The sequence below is a fragment of the Cheilinus undulatus genome, linkage group 16 (genome assembly GCF_018320785.1).
Source record: "Cheilinus undulatus linkage group 16, ASM1832078v1, whole genome shotgun sequence".
NCBI lineage: Eukaryota > Metazoa > Chordata > Actinopteri > Labriformes > Labridae > Cheilinus > Cheilinus undulatus.
This window is the reverse complement of record NC_054880.1, coordinates 25310216-25336430: the sequence shown is the minus strand read 5'-3', so window position 1 is coordinate 25336430 and position 26215 is coordinate 25310216. Positions and strand designations below refer to the sequence as shown.

Sequence of the window (26215 nt, the reverse complement as noted above, 5' to 3'; positions counted from 1 at the left end):
ACAAGTGCGTGTGCCCCCGATGAACGACTCTTCATCCTCTTTTCAAGAGCGAGCAGAGCCGTCTATTTCTGCCGTCCGTATTCTCCACTTTGTCTCTTCAAGTTAGCGAGCTAACACTTTTTACAAAGCTTCAAACTTGTTAAACTTTATGTTGCATAGCAACCAGAATGCACCCTGTTGATCTTCTGTTACTAGCAATCTTCGCCGTGTTTAGTTTAGGAGAAATAAATCCTTTATGGTTGAAGCCTAAAGGCTCTACGATGATCCACCGTCGCTCCGTGAACAGACGGCAGAAGAACAAAAAAAACCCAAAACAAACAAAAAAAAAAACAAACACAAAAAAGTCAAAAAATTCAAATAGAACTGAAGCAGAAATGGTACTTTCAGGAATAATAATAATAATAATAATAATAATAATAATAATAATAATAATAGTGCTACCAACAGCGATAATAATGGGAATTATAATCGTTAAAGGACGCTGACCAAGAATAAGAACGTCTGAGATGCACTGACAGTTTAGTGTCTTTGTCCGACTCGGTGGGTCTCGTGGGTTCAGGTAGGCACACGGACAGGCACTGCATGCGATGGGGTTGATCTGGGAGTGCTTCAGTTTGGGGGTAGGTAGGTCAGGATGGGGGAAAATGGGGCTTCAGGAGGGGCAGGGTGGTGGGCGGGGCTCATTTCTGTCCGGTGATGGACTGCGATATGGATCGAGGTGGGATCATGTCCAACAGGTACTCTCTCTGCCGGTCCGCTAAGCTGGAGCTCTTATGGGCCCCGACCGCCGCCGGGTTCAGGTAGGCGATATTTAACCCTGGAGAGAGTGAGAGTGTGTGAGAGAGAGAGAGAGAGAGAGAGCGAGCGAGAGAGAGAGAAGCAGGGAAACGGATTCATGAAATCACAGAAAAGGTTTTTGTGCCTTCCTGCAAAGATTATTTCAGAAAAGAAACAAAGCAGCTGTCTCTGAGTTTAGCTGCTAGCTCAAATTTCCTGCACTCATACTCAAGCCATTCTCCTCTCATTCAGGTTGATTCTGTTTGTTAGTCAAACTGACAGTCTTTGAGACACTGACAGATTTTTCTCTGTGTCTGAACATGAAACTTTCTCTGCATCCTTGACATGTGTTTCTTTGGTCAATCCTATTCCTGTTCATCAAAAAGTCAATCATGTTTCCTAGGCCTGTTTTGCTATGCTGTTCACACATCTTAAAAGTCTGATCATTGCCAAAAATGGACAGTGATAATAAAAAATTGGTAACAGATCACAAGACAGTAAATCTTACAGAGAAAAGTGAGGTCCGTAGGAGGAACAGTCCTCAAGTCCGTGGTTTCCATTGTTTAAAAAATGTTTAAGATTGACGTGGCCAGCCTAAAGTTTGATCAGTTTGATGAATGCATCAAATTCTAACTTAATAAAATAAGCAGCAAAGTATCACATTTAGTTATTTCAGATTTCGTATAAATTAACTTGTTTTTCTGATCTGTCTGTTAGTTACCTGGGATGTTGTAGATCTGGCGACGGCTGTCGTGCTGCAGTCTGTTGCTGCTGCCGCTTCCTCCGCTGCCACAGTGCTTAGCGCTGGTCATCCCCATCAGGCTGCTCGCCACCGACAACTGGGAGGCTTGAGCGAAGTTTGACAGGACGCCCCGCGCAGAGTTAGACAGACTGCGCTGCAGGGATGCCTGAGGCTGGGCCTGGGAATGAGACAAAGACACCCTGTTAGCTTTAGCATTGTTAATGCACGGCATACACAGATGGGATGTTAGCGCTTACCATGAAGGCAGCTCCTGCTTTTTTCAATATTAGAGGTTCTTTTAAGCTATCAAAATATTCACCATTAAGGATCAGTTAGGGGTGTAATGGTATTTGTATTTGTGTTCGTCATGTATTCCTTCATATGGTCTGAATGGAAAAAAAAGGGCAATCATAGACAACACTATCTACCTGAAAAGCTAGGTGGCAGCAATGCCTGTAACTGTCTGCTAACTGCTTACAAACAACAAACAAAGAAGAGGAAGACACAAGCATAACAAAACACATGAAGAAGAAAAGTTAAATATGGGTGCAGTGGCAGAGGACTGATGAGATTACAAACTTCACCAACTTCTCTGCTGTTTCTTTAAAAAGTTTTTGATGTAAAAGCAGAGTTGAGGACTTTAGCAATGCTAATACATTTTAAAAGGCCATACCCAGATATACAGAAGTAGACAATAGTGGCTACAAGTGTGTATTTAGGTGCTCTGCTCGGACTCCGCTGCAACATCCCATCTGGTGTTTTCATGAGCTATCCTCTGGTCTTTCACTGACAAACATGAGTCATGATTTTGCACGAGTATACACTATGTGATGGCGTCACACATTACGTTAAACATAAAAATGACACCTTAAAAAGGTTGTAAAATACACAGATTTTATTTTCAGCATTATATTTTATTAATTTTACCCTTCTCAGGAGATATCAGACTTTTTATTTCTGTGCTGCTTTTAATTTTGCTTCCTTTTTAAAATCTGTTTTTCCTCTTTCATTACATTTAATGCAACACAGGCTGAAGCAACTATCACCCTAAATTCTCAATATTACGAGAGGGATCAAACTGTTAACTATACTACCGTCAGCTTTAATGTAATAAATTCAGGTAACCTAGAATAAGTCGTATCAATTGGGACTTTATCTCTCTTCTTTATCAATGAACCAAACCTGTATTGCACTGTCCCCAAAACCGAGTTCACTACCAACTGAGCTGGGACAGTAAAATTGTCAATGTAAGCCATAATAGAGCAGAGACTCCACGTTTACATGGTTGTTGATATCAGATGTTGACGAGGTGAGCATACCTGGCGGAGGGCATGATGTCGGATCATGGAGTCGGTCTTGGAGGCGTTGGGGCCGGTAGCAGCCGAGCTCGGGGAGAGTGCCGCCTGCTGCTGGAGCCTCTGCTCGATCTCCTGAAGGTTACAGAAACATTTATAAAATGAGAATTTAGATCATGCGTGGTGGCTTTAAAGCACACGTTATAATCAGAGCGATATGATACAGATTTTTTCAATAAAGAAAACATCCAATTCGGCATCACGTTTTTTGCACCATGGAGCCTTAGTTGCTTAACAAGCTCTTACAGTACAGTATGACCATAGCACTTAACTGAGCCTTCTACAGACATCCAGTTCACATTGTCACTTCATCTTTTCAGGGCCTGTGTGCAAAGCTTTTTTATGTTTTTAATGGTAGTGCCCACAATTTTAGTTTCAGGGCACTTCTCAGCAGTGATGCTAGATTGCAAAAGTTGACTTCTGTTTCCTTCTGTAACATTGTTCCTATTTAAAATTATCTTTAAATAGCTCTGTGTGCTTACCATTTACCTTTATTTAAAGAAGTATCACCAACGAATCATGAAGCTACTGTAAATGAATAATGTCCTGGCACTAGCAGCAGCTCTAGACCTGGAAATTTTAGTACTTATTTGCAGTGTTGAGGGTAAATACTCTTAGTGTTTAGAGGTGTTGCATCAGCCGTCGCCATTATACAATACTTTGTCACTGTGTTGTGTAACAGGCACTGATTTGCACATGCAACTCTCAGCAAAGATAGTAAAGATATGAGATGGCTCACTCTTGATCAAGCTCTGCTCCAGAAAGCAATGTCATCTTTGCATACAACATTAAAAACAGTTCAGCAATTAAATCTGCTGGAGACTAGTTTTGTCACCAACTTTTGCTTAGATGATTTATTTTAATGACTTTAATTATTATGTGCTGTCCTTTATGGTCGTCTCTCTCTTTGCAATTAATGTTTTTAGTTTTAAAGCTCCCGGTGGAAGACCTTCAGGCCAATAAAGGTAACATTTATTCAAATGAGACAGAATAAAACAAAGTATTTTAAATATTTATATCCCTTCTCTCTGACCTGCTCCTGTTGCAGAGCCTTGACGAAGGCGTTCTTCAGCCGGTTGGTGTGCTCTGCCTTCAGTGCCTTCTTCTGGTTGGACGTCATGCACTGCTCACAGAGGATCCGCCCGCTCTTCTCCTGCTTCCAGTGAGGGGTGAAGTCGGTTCTGCACTGAGCGCAGAAGAACGGCTCCATACGGGGCAGCGATCCTCTCAGTTTACCTGAAGGAGAATTATTGATATAATTAGTGTTTCCATTTCTTATTAAATTTTTAATATTTTCTACAAATGTCAAATTAGGTTCATATGCAACTCTAGAGAAAAAATAAAATGCTGTTTTTCCTACGTTAAGTGTTACTTCGATGTATTTATCCTGGCAATCCTTCATAGTTATATTCAAGGGTTCAAATGACTCTAACAGGCTAATATTGTTTTTCTAAGGCTATGTTTCCACCAAGCAGCCTGGAATAAAAATTTTTGTTTCCACTGTCATAAGGTGGGGATGGAAACCAGAATGACCGATCTGAACCGTTCTACTTTTTGGCACATTTTTTGGGTTCCCATCTGACCCAAACAGATGGTGCTTGACTCATTTCAGTCCTCTGACTGGTTGAAAGAAATGTCACATTTCATAAAACAGCCATAGTAATGGATAATCACAATACAGACCATGTTTCGTACAAAGCTAAGAGGCCAGCGGTGCCATCTTCACAGCCTTTCCCCATCATGGTTTCAAAAAAAGCTTTTAAAGGACACTCTGATATACTATTTAGACAATAAGTCTTGTGGGGTATTGGTTAGACTGAAACAACAACTGGAGGCCTAGACTGGCCTGCATGCAAAAGAAAAAGGAGTAATGTTATCCCTACAAAAGGCAGTTAAAGTAGACATGATTTTCAAAGGCAGAGGATAAATTGTTGATGAAGCTGGGGATGTTGGGGAGTTTTCCCTCAATTTTTTTCCAAATAGTAGGTCATAGTTGGCAATTTTTGGAAAAGTGGGTAGAGTTGATGAGAAACGAAGGAAAGCCTTGCTTCTTCGGTCAAGATAAGTGGCTAGCGGTGCCTCTTTAACAGCTTTTCACCCTCATGCTGTCACAAACATGCTTTTGCAGGACAGTCTGATCAACTATTTAGCAAACAAATCTTACTGGTTGGATTGAAATGACAACTCAATTCAAGGCGATAAGTTACAAAGGGGTTGTGATGTGACACTGGCAGACAAGCTAGTTTTAAGAGCTTGTTTCAAGTTGGAAAATGGTTCATTCTTTTTCATTTTGTTATTTTGAGGACATAAAAAACCAAACTGGTACCAAATGAAGAGCTGTTTGGGAGCCAAAAGACTCTTATTAGTGAGCTGAGTCAAATAGGCCAGATCTTTAAAAAAGAGGAACCCCCACTGCAATGAGCAAGTCTGGACAGACATCAAACAGACATCAAGATAGATAGATTTTAGATAATGCTGTAAAAAATTTTGATGCAGACTTTTCTCACCCTGACTGTCGAGCACGCTCTGCACCACCTCCTCCAGCCCCACCATGTAGATGAACTCGCTGTTGGCGGCAGAGGGCAGGAAGTGGAGCAGTGGGGCGGGGGGTTTGGGTGGAGGGATCTCCAACAAGGTCTTCTCCAGCTGCTTCCTTAGGGCCAGCTTGGCAGCCGCCTGGCTGCTCGCCTGGTCGGCCATTGAGCTTACGCCGCCACTGGCTGATCCCGACATGGTGGACGGGCTGACGGCTGAGGCTCCGCCCAGTCCGCCGCCGACACCTCCAGCTCCCGCTGCTGCTGCCGCCTGCATATGGGCCAGGTTCATGTACATGGCACTGGAGCCTGAGCGCTGGGAGGCCGCCACCTGCTGGGAGGCCTTCAGAAACAAACAAACAAACAAACACAGAGGGTCAAAGGCCACAGTGTAAAAGCTTTGAACAATCTCTCACCTCTTTTAATGCTCTGTTTGAATGTGTGGAAGACTCTGGAGCTGGTATGATCCATACCTGCTGGTAGCTAACAGTGTTGGCCATGCTGCCGGGGCGGGACATCCCGGGTTTGGAGGAGACTCTCTGACCCTGCAGCTGGGCGGGGTTTGGGGCGATCACTCGCTGTGACATCAGCATGGGCGGCAGGTTGGCGTTGGCTGCTGACCTGATGACTGTGTGACCCTGAAGAGAGTAGGAAAAGATTATTGAAGCAGACTGGAGTTTGATTTTTATTCCTAAAAAACACAAGTAAAACTGAATATCTCTTTATGTTAGGGGTGCACAGTTGCATCAGTTCAATTAGTAAATATTGGGGTATTGGATCACAGCATCTAAAGATGATCAAAAATTCCTATTTTTATATGGTTTCGATCCCAGTTTTAAAACAATACAATTTCAATCAAGTATCTGATTTCCATGTAGATGTTATGCTTGCTTAAAACCTAGGCCCCTTGCTCAGAGCTCGTCCACGTAGCCTAAGGTGAATTAGAAAAGGTGAATTGTTGCGCGCCCCACAAAGCCTCATGCATATACTTCCACCAGGTAGGTGCATGTGCTCCAGACATGTTCCCTGCACTCTGCAAACAGGTCAGTGTATTTCAGCCTTTTCTTTCCATGTGCTGCCTTCACCCCTGTTCCCATGGCAATCAGGAATGCTGATATTTTTAATGTATTGGAAAACTCAAACTTCACAGAAAGGTATGTAGGGGAGAAATTAAATCAGCAGAAATTGCATAAAAAAATCCTACACACCATTTAAACTACACATAAAATTACATAAATAGTGCCAAAATTGTATAAAATCTTGGTTCTCAAGCACTCTTGTCCTCCCTCCCCAGTCCCCGGCTGGCCTGCATTCACATTGTCCCAAGCCTAACTGGGCCTGAGCGCAGACACATCCCTGGATTTCCTGGTGTAAACTGTTTTAGAGAACAATGAGTATACACCAAAAGCAAAATTACCACAAAGTGTCTAAACTGACAACTGAACATGTATTATCAGCAATTATGCGTAGCAGCAGAGTTTCGTATGTATTTTCTTCTGTCAGATCAGATTAGCCTCAGTCCATATTTTAATTTAGTACAAACATCAAACTGAGGACAACAAGGCAAAGTTCAAGAAGAAGAATCAAACATTCAAGACTTTTTGGAGGATTTTTTCTTTTTGTATGATTCCTCTCTCTGCTGGTGTCTGTCATTGACTAAAGACTGTTTGGTGAAAAAACATAAACTCTGCCTAGTAACAGCATTCCTCAGTGGTGAGTGGACTTCTGCAGACCAACAACACAAATGTGAGTCATCTGTCAGCCTGCAGCTCTCTGATCAGAGAAACTCTGGCTCCTTAGTTTGTTGAGTTTTATCTCAGATCTCTGTAAGACTGTCAAAATTTACACTACTTTCATACCTCTTCTAACCATGTGACTTAAAACAACACAACTGAAAAGTAAACTTTACTAAACTTCTTCTACTTCATTTGAATGTAATCTGACATGCCAGCCTGTTTGACATTCATGGGCAGTATTTCACACCCACCTGGGCAACACCCCATAGACAGTGGTGTTCTGTCTGTAACATTTATGACAGGCCAGTCAGAGTTATAAAACATATGTTGTAGGAGGCGTGCATCGCCACTACAGAAGACAAGCTCAACAGGCAGCCGCTGTCATGCAAACCAACCATTCTTCACTATCAGTGAAGGCAGTTGGTGAATTAAAGTCTTTAATGTTGCAGTCATGTCAATTAAACCACACTTGTAGCTACCACCTCTTTCTCCTCTAGAGGTGATGATTGGTCTGATTATTCTCCGACCGGCTTGAAGCTTTGCAAGATGGATCTGCCTGATGACAGACATGGAATCTGGACAAACCTTCAGCTTTGTATGGTTATGTGAAAGGTGCACAGGAGAGGAATGAATCATTTAAAATGTTGTTTGCATTGCGCAAAGATATGAGTTGTTTTCCACAGTGCATTTCAACAACAGCACTTTAATGATGCACAAGCACAGTGGACAAAACAAAACATTTGATGTCTCAGACTTCTTTGTTTGTTGCTGTTGTTCACAGGCACACTTGCATTTTCTTGCACAATTCTGGTATTGTGACAGCCCTAGTTTGCCCTACATTTAAAATTTGTCAGTAAGATCAATAAAAACACTTCAGAAGAAAGATGATTAATCAAGATCACAATTAAAATACAATTTAATGTGCGAGTGTCTCTTAATGATTTCATTTAGAGCTTAATGATGATTGGCTGAATGATAAAGATGTCCCTTACATCAAGCTATAGCTCATAATCACAGAATCTAATTATTTTCAAACATAAAAGGTATTTGCATTGCAATGTTTTGGCTGAAAAAAAGGCCCAATATTTTAAAATTATGTTCACAAATGAAGTCAGACAGATGTATATGTTATTAATGTAATGCACAATATGTCCATTAGGGGGCAGCAGGTCATCAAAGAGAGAAGGGAAAACAAACCAGGCAGAACATCTCCATCCATAGAAAACAAGCTGATAACAGAGAGAGAAAGAGAGAAAGAGAGAGAGAGAGAGAGAGAGAGAGAGAGAGAGAGAGAGAGAAAGACGCTGATCTGCTGAATATTTAATAGCAGCTCAACATGTAATGGAGGAGCAGAGCGACGTCACGTAGGAACAAAGAGGCTGCTTCACAATCACACATACCATAAAACATCTTTTTATTAACAAACCAGGTATTAACCTCTGAACATTGATCATAAATCAGCCTGTATATAGATCCTGATCATACATACACTCACACAGAGTCAAAGAAATCTTTTAAAGACCGACTGGAGGCTAAAAATTGATCATGTTCACCTCTGGGCTTTGTGTTCAGTCGTGAGTCGATTGCATGGATTTCTGTGTCGTAGTAAAAACCACCAAAGTCAGGTCCAAAACCACGACCAAGTACAGTCTGGTATCAATTAAGCGGTCAATGAACAGGCAAGAATAATGTATGAATGAGGTGTTTGTCCTGTTAAAGGAATACTTCAAAAATGAGTTTAAATCACAGTTTGTAAAGAGATGTCACAGGAGGGGATATACAGCAGTAGTGTTTCTTCAAGTTTCAACTAGTTTAATTCAAGACTTTTTAACATCTATGTGAATGTTGTGTCAGACTTTTTCATGTTCATACTGGCAAAGTTAAATCAGGGGCCCAGTTTAGCGTTACTCTGATGGTAAGTAAATTCAAAACAATCGTTTTGGTCAAAAGGTGCATACATTTAAAAATAACACACAACGAACTAAGAAAAACAAACCCAACAAGGGTTAGCGCATCACTTTCTGCCCCATGGTTGAGGTCGCCCAATTGTAGAGGTCCGCAACAGATGAGCCCAAAAAGCCCTATCATAGAGGTCTGTAGCCAACGCCAGATTAAACAAACTGGAGCTGTCATTACTGACAGTTCAAAATAATCAAGATGCCAAATATGCAGCCAAGACTCTGTGACATTGAAAATTATTAAACAAGTATAAACGTGATTGATGAGTGTGATTTTGCAATTTCTGCACAACCATAGACAAATTAATCTCCCATCTGTGTATAAAATGTGCACCAGAACATCTCTGCTGCAAAATATCTAAATGAAAATGGTCCTTGAAATGGATCTTTGACCAATATTTCATCCTTTAGAGACACTGAGCCTCCTACGATTTGAAATTTCAGGTCAGTTCCAATAACATGTGGATGCACTGTTTAGCCCTACCAAAACCAGAGGTAGAAATTGCACTGTGATGTCTGTGAACTGTTACATTACTACCTTCTGTTACCTTCAACATTCATGCAAATGATGCCCTCTTCAAGAGCCAGATCTTACTCAATTTAATAGCCACATTCAATCAGTTACAGAAACAACTAAGAAAAAAGTCATTCTTTGTCAAGGATGACACACTACTTAAGTAAAAATTCAGTACAACAAAAAACACCTTTGGGTCACAGTTAGCTTTAATTTTTGGGGCCTAGTTTGTAGTTTTGTCACAGTGGTAAATAAGAATGGTCTAACGCTGTCCCAGTAGGCAATATCTGTCTGCTCCAGACTGAAAAAGCTACATCTGGTATCTATGACAATGGGGCAATACAGCTCAGTTCTCTTCTGTGTTTACAGCAAGCATGAGCATGTGCCACATCCACTCTTGTTACATCAACAACTTCCACAACTAAAGTAATTTATGCAGTGCTCATGTTTGGATGGGTGATGGTGTAACAGGAAGTTTAAACAAATAAAGGTGGCAGACAAAAGGAAACAAAGCAAAGCAGTTAACTTTGTCAGCTGGGTTGCAAAGATGAGACAACATCCTGTGATGGTCTAAAAGCAACGAAACACTTTTAACCTTGAATTTCCCAGTTTAGTTCATGACCTGCCCTCCCTCCTGATCCTACAATTCCCTTCTACGGTTGAAACATCATCTTTTACTTGGATGTTCCCTGTCACGTGAACTTATATCAACTTCATCATCCCCAAGAGCAGCATTAACCGTGTTTAGAGAGCAGAAGGGGACTGATAATGTACCTGAAGAGTCAAACTTATGTAATGTGGAGACACTCCAGTTCATCTCTGTTCAAACAGCCTTAACAGAGTTTCAGCACACTGACAGTCTCATGTTGCATCAGGGAGGTTCTTTAAAGGATGGAAATGTCTATTTAAACAGATATTTGACTATTTTGAAACACATATTACTGGGAATATGAGGTTATTTCAAGTTGTGCTGCATGTTGGGCTGCAGTCTGCAGGGCTGCTGCATATTTTCAGACAGAGAATACACCAGGGCAGGACTGCCACCATTTTTAGCCAACTATGTTTGCATTCTTTCATTCACATATGATCACTAAGAAATTTTAAAACCTGATCTGTCCTTGCTCTCCGCCCATGGCTGCAGTTGTGTAAGTGGTGTGTCTCACACTACAACTATAATCAAACTATAAGCTGCGAAGCAGGACAGCATCTTTCTTTCCTACCGCCCCTTTCTTCTCGTTAATAGGCTGCTTTGTGCCCATAAAAAATAAAATTCTGTCCTGACCCCTTCATTTATCAAACTCAAGATTACAGCAAAATGAAAATACCATGAATCTTTGACTGCATCATCATGTGTCACACATGGAGCCCGACCGAAATGGGATTTTTGAGGGCTGATGCTGATACCGATATTGGGGGCTAAAAAAGCCGATATGCCATTGGAATATGTTTACAGTGTGTTTCTTGATAACCCTGAGGAAGGCCACAAGCTTAAATGTGCCTGTTTTATAAAGTTGTTCTCTAAAGATCTACTGTTAGTGAAACTTTCTGTCTCCACACTCGTAGAATATGTCACAGGAAAGATAAACACCGTATGAATGCTTTTCTGGTTTGTGCTTTTCAAAGTAAAAGCCCGGTTTAGCATTTCTATAGAGAAACTCCGTTCACTTGTACAGAATGCTTTATTTTGAATAGTTCCCGACACACTTCCTCTGTACACTAAATGAAGTTGCTTTGAGAGCAGGGGGATGCGGCTGACACGCGGAAAACTCGCTCCCTGTGTGAAAGCCACACCAGCAGGAACCAGAGCTGACACGCGCGGCACACGCAAGCAACAAAACACAATCCCAGTCTGAAACGAGTGTTAGTCCTCTACTCTTCTGCAGTCGAACTGCGCGAGGACGGGGCTGCCTGTGAGTGCTTAGGTCCCATGGCAGCAGCGCTGCTCAGTGAGAAAAGCAACAACGATAAGTGCTTTCACGTCAAAGTCTCCAAAACTCTCCAGTAACATCAGAAAAAGTCGCTAGATTTGTCGCTAGTTGCTTTTTTGAAAAAGAGTGGCCAGAGGGGTCTGAAAACTCGCTAAATATAGCAACAAAGTCGCTAAGTTGGCAACACTGAGTGAGGGAGAACTGCTGCTGCACTTTGCTTCTGAGGGGGAGGGGACAGGCACTCGGGCTGAGTCCAGCATGGAGACACAACACAGAGCACACAAAACACAAAACTACACATAAACTGGGGCATGGATGGCCTAGGTGTCAGATCACACCCCATGCTTAAGGGCGGCCTGATTCTAGTCCAGCCTGTGGCTCCTTTCCCACGTGTCTCCCCTACTCTCTCATCACTGTTTCCATCTCTATCGATTCTACTCCCATATAAATAAAGGCAAAACAGCCCTATAATTAATCTCAATTAAATTTTTTTAAAACATTTGCAACAGCAAGTGAAAACACAGATACCTTTCAAAATAAAATTGTCAAAACTGCTTTTGTCCTGTAACTGTGTGAAACTGGTGCATAATATCATTCGGTAGAATCACAGGCTCCTGAACTGAATAAAAATCTTATGTGATAATTGAAAGCATCACATTTTCCAAAGAATCAATGTCATATCAAGGTAAAACTGGTGATTTACACCCATACCATATAAGCCATTCAACCACTATTTTCTTTTAGTTCAAATGGAAGGTAGTACATAATGGTATCTAGTAAACCAAAGGTATGCCTTCAAAGATGGACCCCCTGCAGCACTGCATGGTATCATCTCCACATTCTTCTCAGAAAAGCACCAGAAATATTTAGAACTGTAAAACAAGCGCGCACCTGTGCAGTGCGGAGGTTCTGGGGCTCTGGGTTGTGCAGGCCCGGCCTCACAGGAAGTTTCCCCAGACCAGCAGAGCTGTGCAGGGGTGGGGGCTGCACAGAGGACGCCGCGTTCTGGACCACCGGAACCTGCATAAGGTGTTCAGAAAAAAGAAAAGAAAAAAAAAAACAATGTTATACAGGGAAAACATTCCTGTGATACAATCACACAGTTCACATTTCTAGGGCTGAGACCTTCTGGTCTGTTGGTTGGTTGATTGATAAGCTAGGTAGAAAGGCATTCAAAGAGAAGCAGCACCTTTTATTTTCTATTGTTTCACACCAGTTATGCTGTAAATTATTTGATCATGTAGATTCAATATGTTTGTATTCAAGTGGCACTGAGAGGGTCCCTGCTTTGCCCTACGTCAAAGCATCAACTCCCTTGGCCTGTTTAACTCACTGGTCAGCAAATATATGTATTAAGTCCCTTTATCATCTCAATAAAATAAATGTCAGCGTCTGTTACAGACAGAGCAGAAGAGAGAAAAGCCCCAACCAGATGACTTTTTTCACTTTATCTCAGTAAATTAATGCTGCATACCGTCTGCTACCAGTAGATAGGTTGGTGTGTGGGTGTCACTTCAGTTGACCAAATTTTTTTTTTTTTTTTTGGTTGACTACAGGCTTTATAAGGTCATAGCACCAATCTACAGTAAGTCTGAAAGAGCAAAAACATAATTTATGAATTAATGTCATGTAGCAGGAACACATTTTTCTTTTAAACATTGTCTATATTTGTCAAAAGGCATCAAAGTGTTCTGATGTTTTCTATCAGTTCTTCTAGTTTCAACATGCAGACACATGCAGGGAACAGTCTGCAGAATATTTATTGCTACATCAACGTCAGAGGAATGAGAATCAGAAATTCATGAAGTGACTCAGTCAACCATCATTTATGACCAGTGCTAGGGGGAATGCATTACAAAGAAATTCACTACAGCCTTGGCTCTCAACTGGTCAGGACCCAGAAGTGGGGCATTGATGCCATTCTCACAGGTTGCAGATGTGCACCTGCAAAAATATATGTGAAAAAGTGAAGTGCTTTTATATTGAAGGACATGTCTCCATATCTTTGCTCTTTCACATATTGATGTTCCATCTTAAGTCTAAACTGCCCCATTATTCAGTAAAAACATAGGGGAATGACAGAAAAATGTAAGAAATTTAAGTTGTGATTTGTTGCTAAGGAGGTTTTGATGGGGCCTGACACAAGATCAATTCAGAAAGACTGCTTTTTTACAACATTTTTGTTGTTTGCAAGTAACATAATGTGCTTGATTAGCAATTCAAGTATTGCTTTAAAAGTTACTTTTCATAAGATAATCCATGAACTGCCCCAGTTTCCTATTTTTACAGTGAGTGTGTGGTGCTTCTGGCAGTTGCTGGAGACGGATTACAGTGTGGTGCTGTGGAATTGCAAAGACAAACTAGAAAGGGAGGGATTTGTTCTGGAGTGTACAGATCACTGCGTAAATGGAGTATGTGGAATTTGAGGGTTGTTGGCTGACAATTAGTTGCACAAAAACTTTGGCAACATTTAAGTGAAGAAACATTGCCAATGAAGGAGTTGGTCTGCAATTTTTGACAACATTCCTCTCCAGTGCATCCATCTGATGTAACAGCTGTAATATGATGCTGTTGATTATTAAAAAGATGAGCAAGTACCATTTTAAAGCAATTGGTACAAAAAAGTAGAATCAATCAGAAGTATCAAAATTTTAACAACCCTACTACCAACGGACCAAAAAGCATTTAGTTTTATGCAAGAAGGAAGAAAAATATTCTGATCAAAGATGTATGAATCAAATAGTCAATTCTGTAAATATTGTAGGAAAAAACAATCATATTAATTTATTCACTTCTTTAATGTTGTATATATTTTGGTATGATATGCAGCTGTCAGTGAAGAGACTGTCAAACTTTTCCTCCTGAAACTGCTCAGTTTAAGTATGAAGCAGATGAAAATAGAAACACTTAAGTTGTTGAAACATTTTAACACTTAAAACTGAACATGAGTACAGCACTGGAGTAAATTTTGTATTAAGAGCATTACATAAGTACACATGCCCCTTTAATTTTACAGTTTTACATACTGGTAGTCAAACAGATGTTGGATGACAGAGTTAACCAAGGATTCGTCATTTTAGTGTCACAGAAAATCACTCCGTTTTATATTATGGTCGAAATATTTTTGGGGATAATGTGTAATACTCCAGCCTTTCAAAATTAAAATTATGCACTTTTTATGCTGGTTCTTTAACTATCCAAAAATCCATTTCAATTTCAAACTGATCATGAAAAAATATGGAAGCAAGCAGGTGGGGTAAATAATCATGCAGGGGCTGTCATTTTTTTCATCACTAGAAATGCTACGATTTGCAGCAGTGTTAGAAAAGTCATCAAATTAGCAGCATCGTCTAATTATCATTTTGACCGACCTTCTGCACCACGTTCTCCTTCTGCATCTGACTCTGTCGCAGCTTCTTGAGGAGAACCAGACGAGCCTCCTCCAGACGAAGCTCCTCTCTCAGAGCTTTAATCATTTGCTGCCGCTCCTCACCCGTCTTACCCTAGACACACAAAAATACAAAACTGTTGGGTACAGTTGGCAAATTTAAGTTGCTCTGAGTTCAGCAGCCTCACACAACACAGTTATTAACTTAACACAGTTAAATTAGTTTCATGTATTACGACACAGAATTTCCAGAGTGAAAATTTGGAGCTGCCTTATTATCTTTGTCCTTTTTGCGGCACCTTTTAACAGCTTTTCTCCCACAATGTATCATACATTTAAAGAAAACAAAGATATAGTTTATAGGAATCTGTGCCATGGATCTGCACCTTTAGAAGTTGTTCTGAAGTAATCACAAGACCAAAACAATAAAAAATATCTGGGATAAAATACAATAGCAAGAATTCACCCCTTGGATGTTTTACCTTTTCATTGATTTTATAAATCAAGGTCAATATAATTTTGCTTTTTCACAAAAAAACTCCTTAATGTCAAAGTTTGAACAGATTCCTACAAAGTAATGTCAATTAAAAACATGAAAGGTAAAATAAAGGACTGCTTAAATCTTCACCCTCTTTAAAGGGACTGATCTAATTCAACAGAGGTCCAGCCAATTAGTGCTAGTAGCCTCACAATTAGTGAAATCAGGATCACCTGAGTGCAGTGAATGTGTCTCAAGTGATTGTAGTGTAAAGACTGGTAGGTCAGGTCACTGGTTAATCAGTATTCCTGGCTACCATTACACGTTGAAGACAAAAGATAACGCCAATCAACTCAGAGAAAAGGTTATTAAAGAAAGTACAAATCAGGGAATGGATACAAACAAATTCCAAGGCACTAAAAATCCCCAAGAGTTGAGTTAAATCAAACATCAAAAAAGAAAGGAATATGGCACATGTTTAAATCTGCCTAGATCAGGCTGTTCTCACAAACTAAATGACCGTGCAAGAAGGAGACTAGTGAGAGATGCCGCTAAGACACCTATGACTACTTTGAAGGAGTCACAAGCTTCAGCAGCTGAGATGGGAGAGACTCTTTTTGTGTTTATCTTCCACTTCTTTTAGTAAGGTATCATCTTCCTATAATTTAAAACGCCTATATCCTCTCTGAAAAACACAATTTCTATGTGATTGACAGCTGATAAATACATAAATCTCACTTCTCTGTTAGACAAAAATACAAGGGGATTGAAAGAAAAAAATCTTGGAAAATTACCAACGACCACCAACAATTTTGCTAAACCCAAGACAGTAGAAGCAGATTTTATTAACGCCATCCAGCTGTAGCTCAGCTGTGAGGCACATTCAGAGGTACAGAGAGTGCTCGTTGTACCTTGAACATGTCCAGGTTGGCCTGGTGGAGGCGCTCCTCAGGCCGGGGTGTTGTTCTGGGACTGGATGCCTCATTGTCTGAGAGGATGATGACGTCCGGAGATGGAGTCCGTCTGTCATGGTCTTTGTCACTGTGTGGAAAACAAGGGACAATGACATCATACAGTATATAATAGTATATAAGAATATACACTGACATTCTTAAATGTGAAATAAACCTTCACTCTCAAACTGACTTTTACTAGAAGTCCATGGTTCTAAACTTTTCAAAAGTTGGTCCCAGAGCCTTTTTCAATGGGTCAGAGATGCATAATGGAAATAAGTTGGGCCAAGAAGTTTTTGTTTCACAGTTGTTTTTTAGGAGATAATAGGGAGGTGGTAGGGCAGATAGAGCTAGTAGCTGTCTGCCATTGAAGACAAAAGAATGAGACCAGTTAAGTTTGATTTAGCGCTGTCAGTTTATAAAGTGATGTAAATATGACACAAACTACATGAAACAAGAGTTCTTTTTAAGATGAATCAGACAGGGGTGACCTGTGAAGCCATCAAGGAGACATACAGTGATGTTTGACACTATCTTTTGTTTTTTCATTTGGATCACAATTTGTCATCATAAAGGTAGAGGTGAAGCTTTAAGTTACTGTTAAAGAACTTCGAGATAAACAGAGGCATTGCTTCCCGTATCTGGGATCAACAATTTCATCTTAAAAAATACATGTGCAAAAAGATGTTTTACTTTTAAAGAATATGTCAGAAATATTACATTTGAGGTATTTTAGTGTAGCAAAATGAGGACGATTACAAACTGACCATGATTTGGGGGGTTTATCTTATTTACATATTCGGTGGAGCAGAACTTTTATATACATAGGATCAATCCACAATTTGTTTTAATGCCCAATTTCTTATGTGAGACGAACACACAAACTGGTCCCTTTCTGCTAACTGGAAATTTTTGGGAAAACATATTTCCTTAGGAATACAACACAAATGAATACTGTATACCACACTCCTTATGTATTGATGTTTAAGTAGGGAACAAAACAGAAAAGTTTCAGATTAACCATATACAAAGTCTTTGAGTATTAAGAAATGCTTAATATTAGATTTTTACAGATATCTGAAATGCTGATATTTCCATACTCATTTAAGCCAATACAGAAACCAATACTGATACTATACAGGTACACTGTATAAACACCTTTATTTTTCATTGTAAGAAACACCAAGTGTCTCCTGTACTGGAACTGACCTATCACTCTTATTTTGAAGGTCTATTTGATTGGGAAACAGACATACAACATGACAATTATCATTTGATTCCACAAAGAACGATAGACAGGGTTCATATGAGCAAGTATGAACCAGTTTTTGGCCAACATCACTGTAGTTATCCAGCAGATAGAGATATTAACAACCAAGATATCGAGTTGGAAAGAATGCCAATTGCCCAATAAATAATTAATGAATGATTACATATAATATTTACTGTGTTACCTAAAGATGGTGAGTGGTAAACTGGTAATAATACTATTACCAATAAATTTTCTGCCATGGAATGGATTTTAACAACATCGTCATCACCAGTTTAAACACGTGTTGTTGTGTTTTGCACACAGGAGAAATAAACGATGTCGATGTTAGCATAGCAGATTGATATGTGACAGCCAACATCTCAGTCTGAGCCCAATCATCAGGATGCTTCACACTAACACTACAGAAAGAGATTAAAACTGTGTTCCCTCCTCTCCATTTCGATGTCTGTAATAAAAGCAACATACAGCAATTGTGCTCGCTTTGCATCATCTCTGCAGGACTGTTCAGAGCTTTAATACATGCTGTGAGCTGCAGTGCATCAACTTGGTTTGTCTTTAGTCCAGCGCTACAGCGATTCATCATATAAAACAAACTTTAAACAACTGTTTAAAGGAGTGTTTTACCTCATGACTCACTTGTTGTAAGTCCACGATGATTCAAAGAAATGGGCTGTGGCCTTAAAAAAGGTTGTAAGAGATAAGATATTCCTTTATTAGTCTCGCAAGGGGAAATTCCCCAAAAAAAAGTAAAAGCAGCTGTAAACAGTAGCCAACGCCTCTGCTTAAACTAAATTAAACTTATGATAAGCATGCTTTTTTGGACAAGTTCTTCACAATAAAAGTCATAGCTGCAATTCTGTTGCAAATGCTTTAATTGTGAAGTCCCCTGTCAGGAAATGTGGTGTTGTCAGTTGCAGCTTGACACACCTTAGCAGGAGAGAAATTAAACTTAAAAGTAGAGATACAGTTACAAAGAAGGGAACAAAGAGAGAGACTTTTGCTGTGTGGTTATGCTCAGACATGAGTCTAGTGTGCCATTATGGGCTTGTTTTAGGAGAAGGAGGGTTGTAGCACCTGAATATGCATTTAAATGCGTTATCTCTTAATTATGTAACGCTGTGATATAATACCATTACTGTAAAGGGCCAAAAAATACCGTGAGACAAATTTTAGGCCATATTGCCTTGGCATAAGAGAGCTTCAATCTAAACTCAGTTATTCTATGGACTAACTTTCTTTATGTAGCTCAGCTACTTCCTCTTTAGTGCTGAGGTCATCTATGTGATGCAGTGCACGGCTAGGCAGTGAATTTTCATGGAACCACGATGGACCTATCTATGGCCAATTCTTAGAGAAAGTGGAACTGTAGCAACTCAAAATTTATGTCTTGCTGAACAACATGGATCTTTTGATATCCTGCTGATAATAAACTTTATTAGTTCTTATCTGTCGATGCTGTTACTGAAATAGTGCTTATAATCTTATGCATATTAAAATTTAAAATAAGAGAAAAATAAGAGTTCAGTGACCATGAAGAGATACATCTACAGAGCTCTTTTCATAGCCACAACAGCACCATAATGACATACAGTCAATGTTATGAAGGGAGGACTTTCAAAGGCTCGTTGAATGTCACAAGGATTCCCAGAAAAATGAATGAACTTCCTGTTGGCTTGCCCCGTAAACATTTGTAAGTCAAAATGAGAGTTTACACATGCACACACGCAGCACTACGCTACCCTGCTGGCTCCGCTGATCCGTTCTCATCTCTTTAAGGTAACTGACTCAGAGGAAGACACACAGAGGGGATTACTTCTGTCCTCCTTTACGCCTCTGTGGTGCTCATACTCAAGGACAGTGATAAATATCATACCTTGAAAAAAGGGAGGCTCCATATTATCTGTATAATATCGGAACTGGCAGCTATGAAAAGCTCTGTCGGTGTATTTGTCTGATCTAACATCCATAAATAACAGCAGGATGTACAAATGTTCATGCTCTGAGGTGAATCATAAACTTTGTGCAGTTTTCAGTGGAATCAATAGCTGTACTTTTGTTAATATGTTTTTCATTTTTCAGTTTCGTCCCATAGACTTTCAAGTGTGCTGAATGGTTTAAAGTGTTATAGCTAGTTTAATTCTTTTACACTTTAGAAGAACAATATGTTTTTTGTGTTGGTTCCAGCTCTTTGTCAGGATTGTCTCAATGAACCAACCTACTGTTAGACCTGCTGCTTAATCAGCAGAATTCATTTCTAAAGTTAAGTAAAAGATGAATAAAAAGACTCACATTTTATTTAGTGCTCTAAAATGCTCACTGTCTATCAGCAGGTTGTCACAGTATTGTTTGGAACTTTCGGAAAGGCAAAAAGTGAAGATAGATGACATAGGATTTACACAGAAATCTGATATATCTGATATTTCCACACCCTTTATATTATATAGAACACCAGATGTCTCCTGTGTAAAGAGAGGCTAGGCCAATCAGAGCTGAGAGAGAAGCAGGGAAGTAGACAGCCTGGTTGTTGTTTTATGTTTAGGGCTTCATTCAAAATGTTCAGGGCAAACAGGGGCCTCCTTGGGGACGTAGACAACCACCTATACCTGATGGCACAGTTTTATACTTTACCAACATAAAAGGCTGATATTTGATTTATACTGCTGATATGTATGGCTAATATATCAGCTGAAAATATTTTAAGAAATTTAAATATCTGTAGTATCAAAATTTAACATTTAAAGCTAATACAGGATAAAAACAGAAAATCTGACATTAAATTTAATACTTTATAAGACACTTTACAAGACCCTCTCAATATATTTCAAGTTGCAATTGCATCTTCACTTTCTAACCAGTTATATTGGTGACAAAGTCATGTGCAAATTTTTTGGTGCAAACTGTATGAAAAAAAATGTGACAACACAGTTAAGACTATGCAGATACACTGCCTGGCCAAAAAAAAAGTCGCCACCAAAAAAAGGTCACACACTCTAATATTTCGTTGGACCGCCTTTAGCTTTGATTACAGCACACATTCACTGTGGCATTGTTTCGATAAGCTTCTGCGATGTCACAAGATTTATTTCCATCCAGTGTTGCATTAATTTTTCACCAAGAGCTTGTATTGATGATGGGAGAGTCTGACCACTGCGCAAAGCCTTCTCCAGCACATCCCAAAGATTCTCAATGGAGTTAAGGTCTGGACTCTGTGGTGGCCAATCCATGTGTGAAAATGATGTCTCATGCTCCCTGAACCACTCTTTCACAATTTGAGCCTGATGAATCCTGGCATTGTCATCTTGAAATATGCCCGTGCCATTAGGGAAGAAAAAATCCATTGATGGAATAACCTGGTCATTCAGTATATTCAGGTAGTCAGCTGGCCTCATTCTTAGGGCACATAATGTTGCTGAGCCTAGACCTGACCAACTGCAGCAACCCCAGATCATAGCACTGCCTCCACAGGCTTGTACAGTAGGCACTAGGCATGATGGGTGCATCACTTCACCTGCCTCAGTCTTACCCTGATGCGCCCATCACTCTGGAACAGGGTAAATCTGGACTCATCAGACCACATGGCCTTCTTCCATTCCTCCAGAGTCCAATCTTTATGCTCCCTAGCAAACTGAAGCCTTTTTTGCATGCCAATGATTTGACCCTTCTTAAACAGACTAACATCTTTTCCACGACCACAGGATGTGTCTTTCGACACGGTTGTTTAAGAAATGAGAAGTTACTCATTGCATCAGCTGGGGTTAAATAACTTGTTGCCAGCTGAAAGATAATCGCCCATGCAGTAATTATCCAATAGGAGGCTCGTACCTATTTACTTAGTTAAATCCAAGTGGCGACTTTTTTTTTGGCCAGGCAGTGTAGCATTTGTTAGGGATGCATATAGTTTTATACATAAAGTTAGCTGGCGCAAGATTTTCTAGTCTATTAAATTAATTACCAATCATTTTTTAGAAACACTGGCTGAAATGTTGGTCAAATCCTTTTTTTAAAACTTATATGAAGACTCCCACCACTAGTAGCTGCTGTACCATCAGTTATAGGTCACATTATGCAAAATACACCTTTTCAGGCTGTTCTAGCAAAATTATGTGTCCCTGGCCTGTCCACAACCCCCCTTCTCCACCTTTCATAAAATGTGTGCTAAAAAAAGCAGTTCTCATATTAGCACCGCCCCCAGGTGCTGTTGGCCCTCCCTGCTTGGAAGAAAGTTCCGCCTTCCCACCACATCCAACAAGCCACATTAATTTCTTGAGAGGGGTGTAGTCAGGGGCTCATTAACATTTAAAGCTCATTAACATTTAAAGTCACAGACACAGAAACAGCTCGTTCTGAGCAGGGCTGAAACTGGGGGGTTTTTAGACATACAAAAATCCAATACTGGAGTGTTTTTTCAGCAACAAACTTCACAGGCATGTTTTGGGGACCTCTGAGAACAATATAAACATGTCTTAAAGGGGTAAAATATGTGACCTTTAATGGCCACTGCCAAAGCCTCCCCCCAGCAGTCCGGCGGAAGTATATATGAATAGCGTAGCAGATAGCATGGCATGGTAACAACGTGGTATGACAGTTGTTAAACTGCATAATGGAAATAAAGTGGTATGTAGGCTGCTGAGGGTTTGCAGTGTTGCAAAAATCCATTCCATGGCAGGAAATGAACCAGTGACAGTATAATGACCCACTCCTATTTGGCAGGAGTACAGAAGCTAGTCTTCCAGGATGGCAACACAGGTTCAAGTCTGGCCCATAGCCTCTTTCCTGCGTGTCATCTGTGCTCTGATCTCCCACTCTCTCCACTGCCTGTGAATAAAGTCCCTAAAATAAACCTTTAGTATCTGAGTATAGACCAGTGTTCCCAGTTCTCCGTGGTTCTGGCGTGTATTTCCTCCTCACCATCTCCTTCCGGCGCTCATGTCCACCGGCTCGTCCATCATGTTCTCCTTCCCGTTCTTACTGGGTCCAACATGGCCGCCGTGGCCCCCCAGTCTCAGACTCCCATTTAACTTCTCCTCATAGGCAGCAGCTCCCATGAGACTCTGGTGGTGGAGGGAGCTGGCTCCGGGGCCCTTCCCGTCCCCTAGGGGCCCTGCAACATCCAGAGCCGCCAAGTCGGCGAGGTCTTTACGTTTGAGCAGAGCCAGCATCTTAAGGCGTTCCATGGCCTCGTGTCCCTCCATCTTTAAGCGTTTGGCGAGTGCCTCCTCTCTCTCGCTGGGAGACTCCAGACCCCGCTTCAGCAGGTTGAGCCTCAGCGCCTCCTCAGACATCCGCTCCATCCTGTAGGAGACCAGAGGAAGACACATTTAATATCAGGATCTCACACAGAAAAAAATACATTTCACATGGTTTCAATACTTTTGATATGGTCTGTTGTAAAATGAAAAGCCTGTTATTTTATTGCACAACAGCAACAAAAAAAAACAAAACTTTAACTTTTCAGCCAAACTTTGAACCACAGGTCGTTTTGGTCATTCAGATCGTGGGGTACTGATTGTCATCCATTAAGGCTTTAGAGGACATCATCTTCAAAGGCAGAGGACTGAATGTTTGTGAAGCTGGAGACATTGGAGCTTTCCCTTTCCTTTTGGAAAACTTGGTGGAACTGGGGAGGAGCAAGGTTTTGCCAACAAAGGACAGTAAACATGAGAGGGTTACAGTGCCTCTTTAACAGCTTTTTTCCCTCATGTTGTCATAAACATGCTTTTTAAGAACATGCTGATATATTTTTTTAATTCAGCAAATACATTTTGTGGTGTACTAGATAGACTGAAATGACAATTCAATTTAAGATCACAAGTTACAAAGGAGTTGTGAGGTAAAGCTGAATGACAGCTGGCTCCTGTTTGACAGTTTCTCTTTCATTTTTTTGGTTGTTTTTAGAAAATGGTGATGTCGGTATTTGTATTCGTACTTGGTCTGGAAAAATATGATATTGTGCATCCCTAATAAAAAACACAAAATGGTACCAAAGTAAGAACCTTTATTCAGCTAAAAGATTAGCTTTTTTACCAAGCTGAGACAAATAATCCAGATCTCTAAAAGGAGAGCGAAGCTGGATAGACATACTGTAAATAAAACCATGCTCCCTGTTTACTAGAAAAAAAACAGCAGATCACGTCAGTTGTCTTGTAGAGAGTTGGTTGAGTCTAGACAATCAATCCAATCAGTTGAACACATCTCAGCCCATCTTCAAGACCTGTATGCAGTCTGAGCTATCAGACATTGAACTGTTTTCAGTACACATAGATGCATTGAAACAAAGCATTAAGGATTACCGCTTGGTATCTGAAAGCAAAAATGGATATAACTCCCTGTCTATACATCATCTAAATTGGGTTTATGGTCATCTGTCTATTGCAGGATGCATCATTTCCTCCCACTCAAAGTGCTTTTCCTAAATGTCAACCTAACTTCAAACATATTCTATTCGCAGGGTTCCAACAAACTTTAATACTTCTAAGACCTTTTAAATGACTGAGTATCTATTTATACCTGAAAACCACTTTTTGCAATGCAAATGGTCAAAATCTTAACAATATCACTATTATCCTTTAAACTTGACTTCTACTTTTAATGGAATGCATTACCATAATTCTGTAACATTGCTACTACTTTTTAATGCTATACAAGTCTTTCAGTATAAGTCATGTTCACAACAATTCAGTAACCGTAGCAATCATGACAATAACAGTAAACACCTAATTCAGTAAAGAAAACTCTTCTGATGCATGTGTTTTACTGAAAAATGAGTTCAGTGCAGTACTTCTGCACTGTGAAGGGGGACAAACCCAGAAATGAGCCATGATTGTGATTACTGTTAGTTTTTTTCTTCATGCAAAAAAGATTTGGGGTTTAAAATATTTAAGCTGCTTTATTTTAGGAGTTTAGTGAAGGCGGGTCATTTTTCAACCTTAGGACAACAGGAGTACACACATTGTTAGGACTACACAGGGGTTGATGTGTGCAGAAAAATATGTTAGTCATGTTATCAGAAAAAAGAGAAAGATTTAGGGGATTAATGAAGAACAAAGCTAAAAGTAAAAGCATCAGCTGTAAATCGCAATATTTACATTAACAAATGTATTAACTAGGAACAACAGAAACCAGAAAAAAATCTGTGAAGTTGGTGCATCAGTGAAGATTTCTTTGATCCTGAGGTTCTGCTCTATGTCAGAGAGTCAATAAAAATCCATGAGATCAATTCTTTACAGTAAATAAAATCTAAAATCTAAATTTTACTTCTGGACAGACAGACCCTCCACCATTGTGTTCCTCTGCTAACACGACAAAGGACAACCCGCCATGTGAAATGAGGCAGAGACTAACCAGAATGACCTGGCTGACCCGAGATCAGTGCAGTGACACGTTAGCATGCATTGGGGATAAATAAATGATCAGCTGATGGTTAACTCGCTCAGATGGAAGTGGGTTAAACACTAAGAATAGCCTGAATCTGTACTTCACTGTGACCAACACACTACAGCGGCGTGTTGTCATGTGATTCATACCAGTAAGGAAGATTTCTGTATGTACGACAACAATCCCAGTCTTATGAGCTCATTAGCCGAGTCATGTGACTGAGCAGCACACCAATCAGCAGAGATAGAGCCTGATGATGACATGACAGCAGAGCACGTCTTCATCCTGCAAGGCAGCGTTTAAAAGCATCACTAGGATTAACTTTGACTGCAGATTTTTGATGTATTTGTTACCCTGCTGTGACATAGGATCGTCAAAATGTTCAATATTTTAGTCATTTTCAACACCATTTGTTTTAAAATAATAAATCACTGTCAGCTTGATTATGTATAACAGGGACATTTAAAAAAACTGCATCTGTTATTCAAGACAGGTGCATAGGAAAGGTAAAAATACATCAAAAGTTGCAGGCAAACCCCTAAACACTTGATAAATTTTACAATAGGTTGTAAAATATTTATGAATATTAGACAATGTGCAACAGTCATAGATATGCGGTACTTCAGTTCAACTTTTGCTATGTTCAGCTTTAGACACAGAAGAAATGTAACAGTATTGGGTGCCTGGTTGGCTAAGTGGACAGAGCAGGTTCTTTACAGAGGCTAGAGTTCTAAACTGTGGTTGTGGGATTGATTCCCTGTCCTGTTTAGCATGTATAGCCCCAAAAATATCTTTAAAAAAGACTGTAACAAAAGAAAAATTTTATATAATTATCATGACCTAAAATATTAGTTATGATCTTCATAACTTATGTAAAAAAAAAAAAAAAACAGCGAAAGTAAATCAGAAGCACAGAACAATATACACTTTTTCACTTTTTGTTTGTATAAACATCAAGATACTGACCTCTAGAACTAATATGAAAAACCTTATCAAATGTGCATAACACAATATTAGCTATGTTGAAAGGATGTAACACAATGATACTCAACCTGCAGCTCTTGAGCCACATATGGCTCTTATCTGACCAGCTGCGGCTCTTTTAAAGCTTTATTGAAAAAAAAAAATGCTCCTTAAAACTTTTAAAAAGGTAAACACTGACATAGTAAAGATTCATTGCTAGTCACATCAATAAATCCATTTCC

The 26215-nt window shown here is 39.9% G+C and overlaps 1 protein-coding gene across 1 annotated transcript in view; it reads right to left on the bottom strand.

Moving 5' to 3' along the window:
- Positions 1-595: 595 nt before the first annotated feature.
- gatad2b (GATA zinc finger domain containing 2B) overlaps positions 596-26215 on the bottom strand; it is a 79411-nt gene continuing 53791 nt past the window's right edge. Inside the window, exons 2-11 of the mRNA XM_041808282.1 lie at positions 22545-22928; positions 16322-16451; positions 14916-15047; positions 12436-12564; positions 5882-6046; positions 5382-5751; positions 3908-4110; positions 2839-2949; positions 1499-1697; positions 596-817 (exon numbers count right to left, since the gene is read on the bottom strand). Of these exons, the coding sequence (XP_041664216.1) occupies positions 681-817; positions 1499-1697; positions 2839-2949; positions 3908-4110; positions 5382-5751; positions 5882-6046; positions 12436-12564; positions 14916-15047; positions 16322-16451; positions 22545-22927 (1959 nt within the window). The 5' untranslated portion in view covers position 22928 and the 3' untranslated portion in view covers positions 596-680. The remainder of the gene's footprint in view (positions 818-1498; positions 1698-2838; positions 2950-3907; positions 4111-5381; positions 5752-5881; positions 6047-12435; positions 12565-14915; positions 15048-16321; positions 16452-22544; positions 22929-26215) is intronic.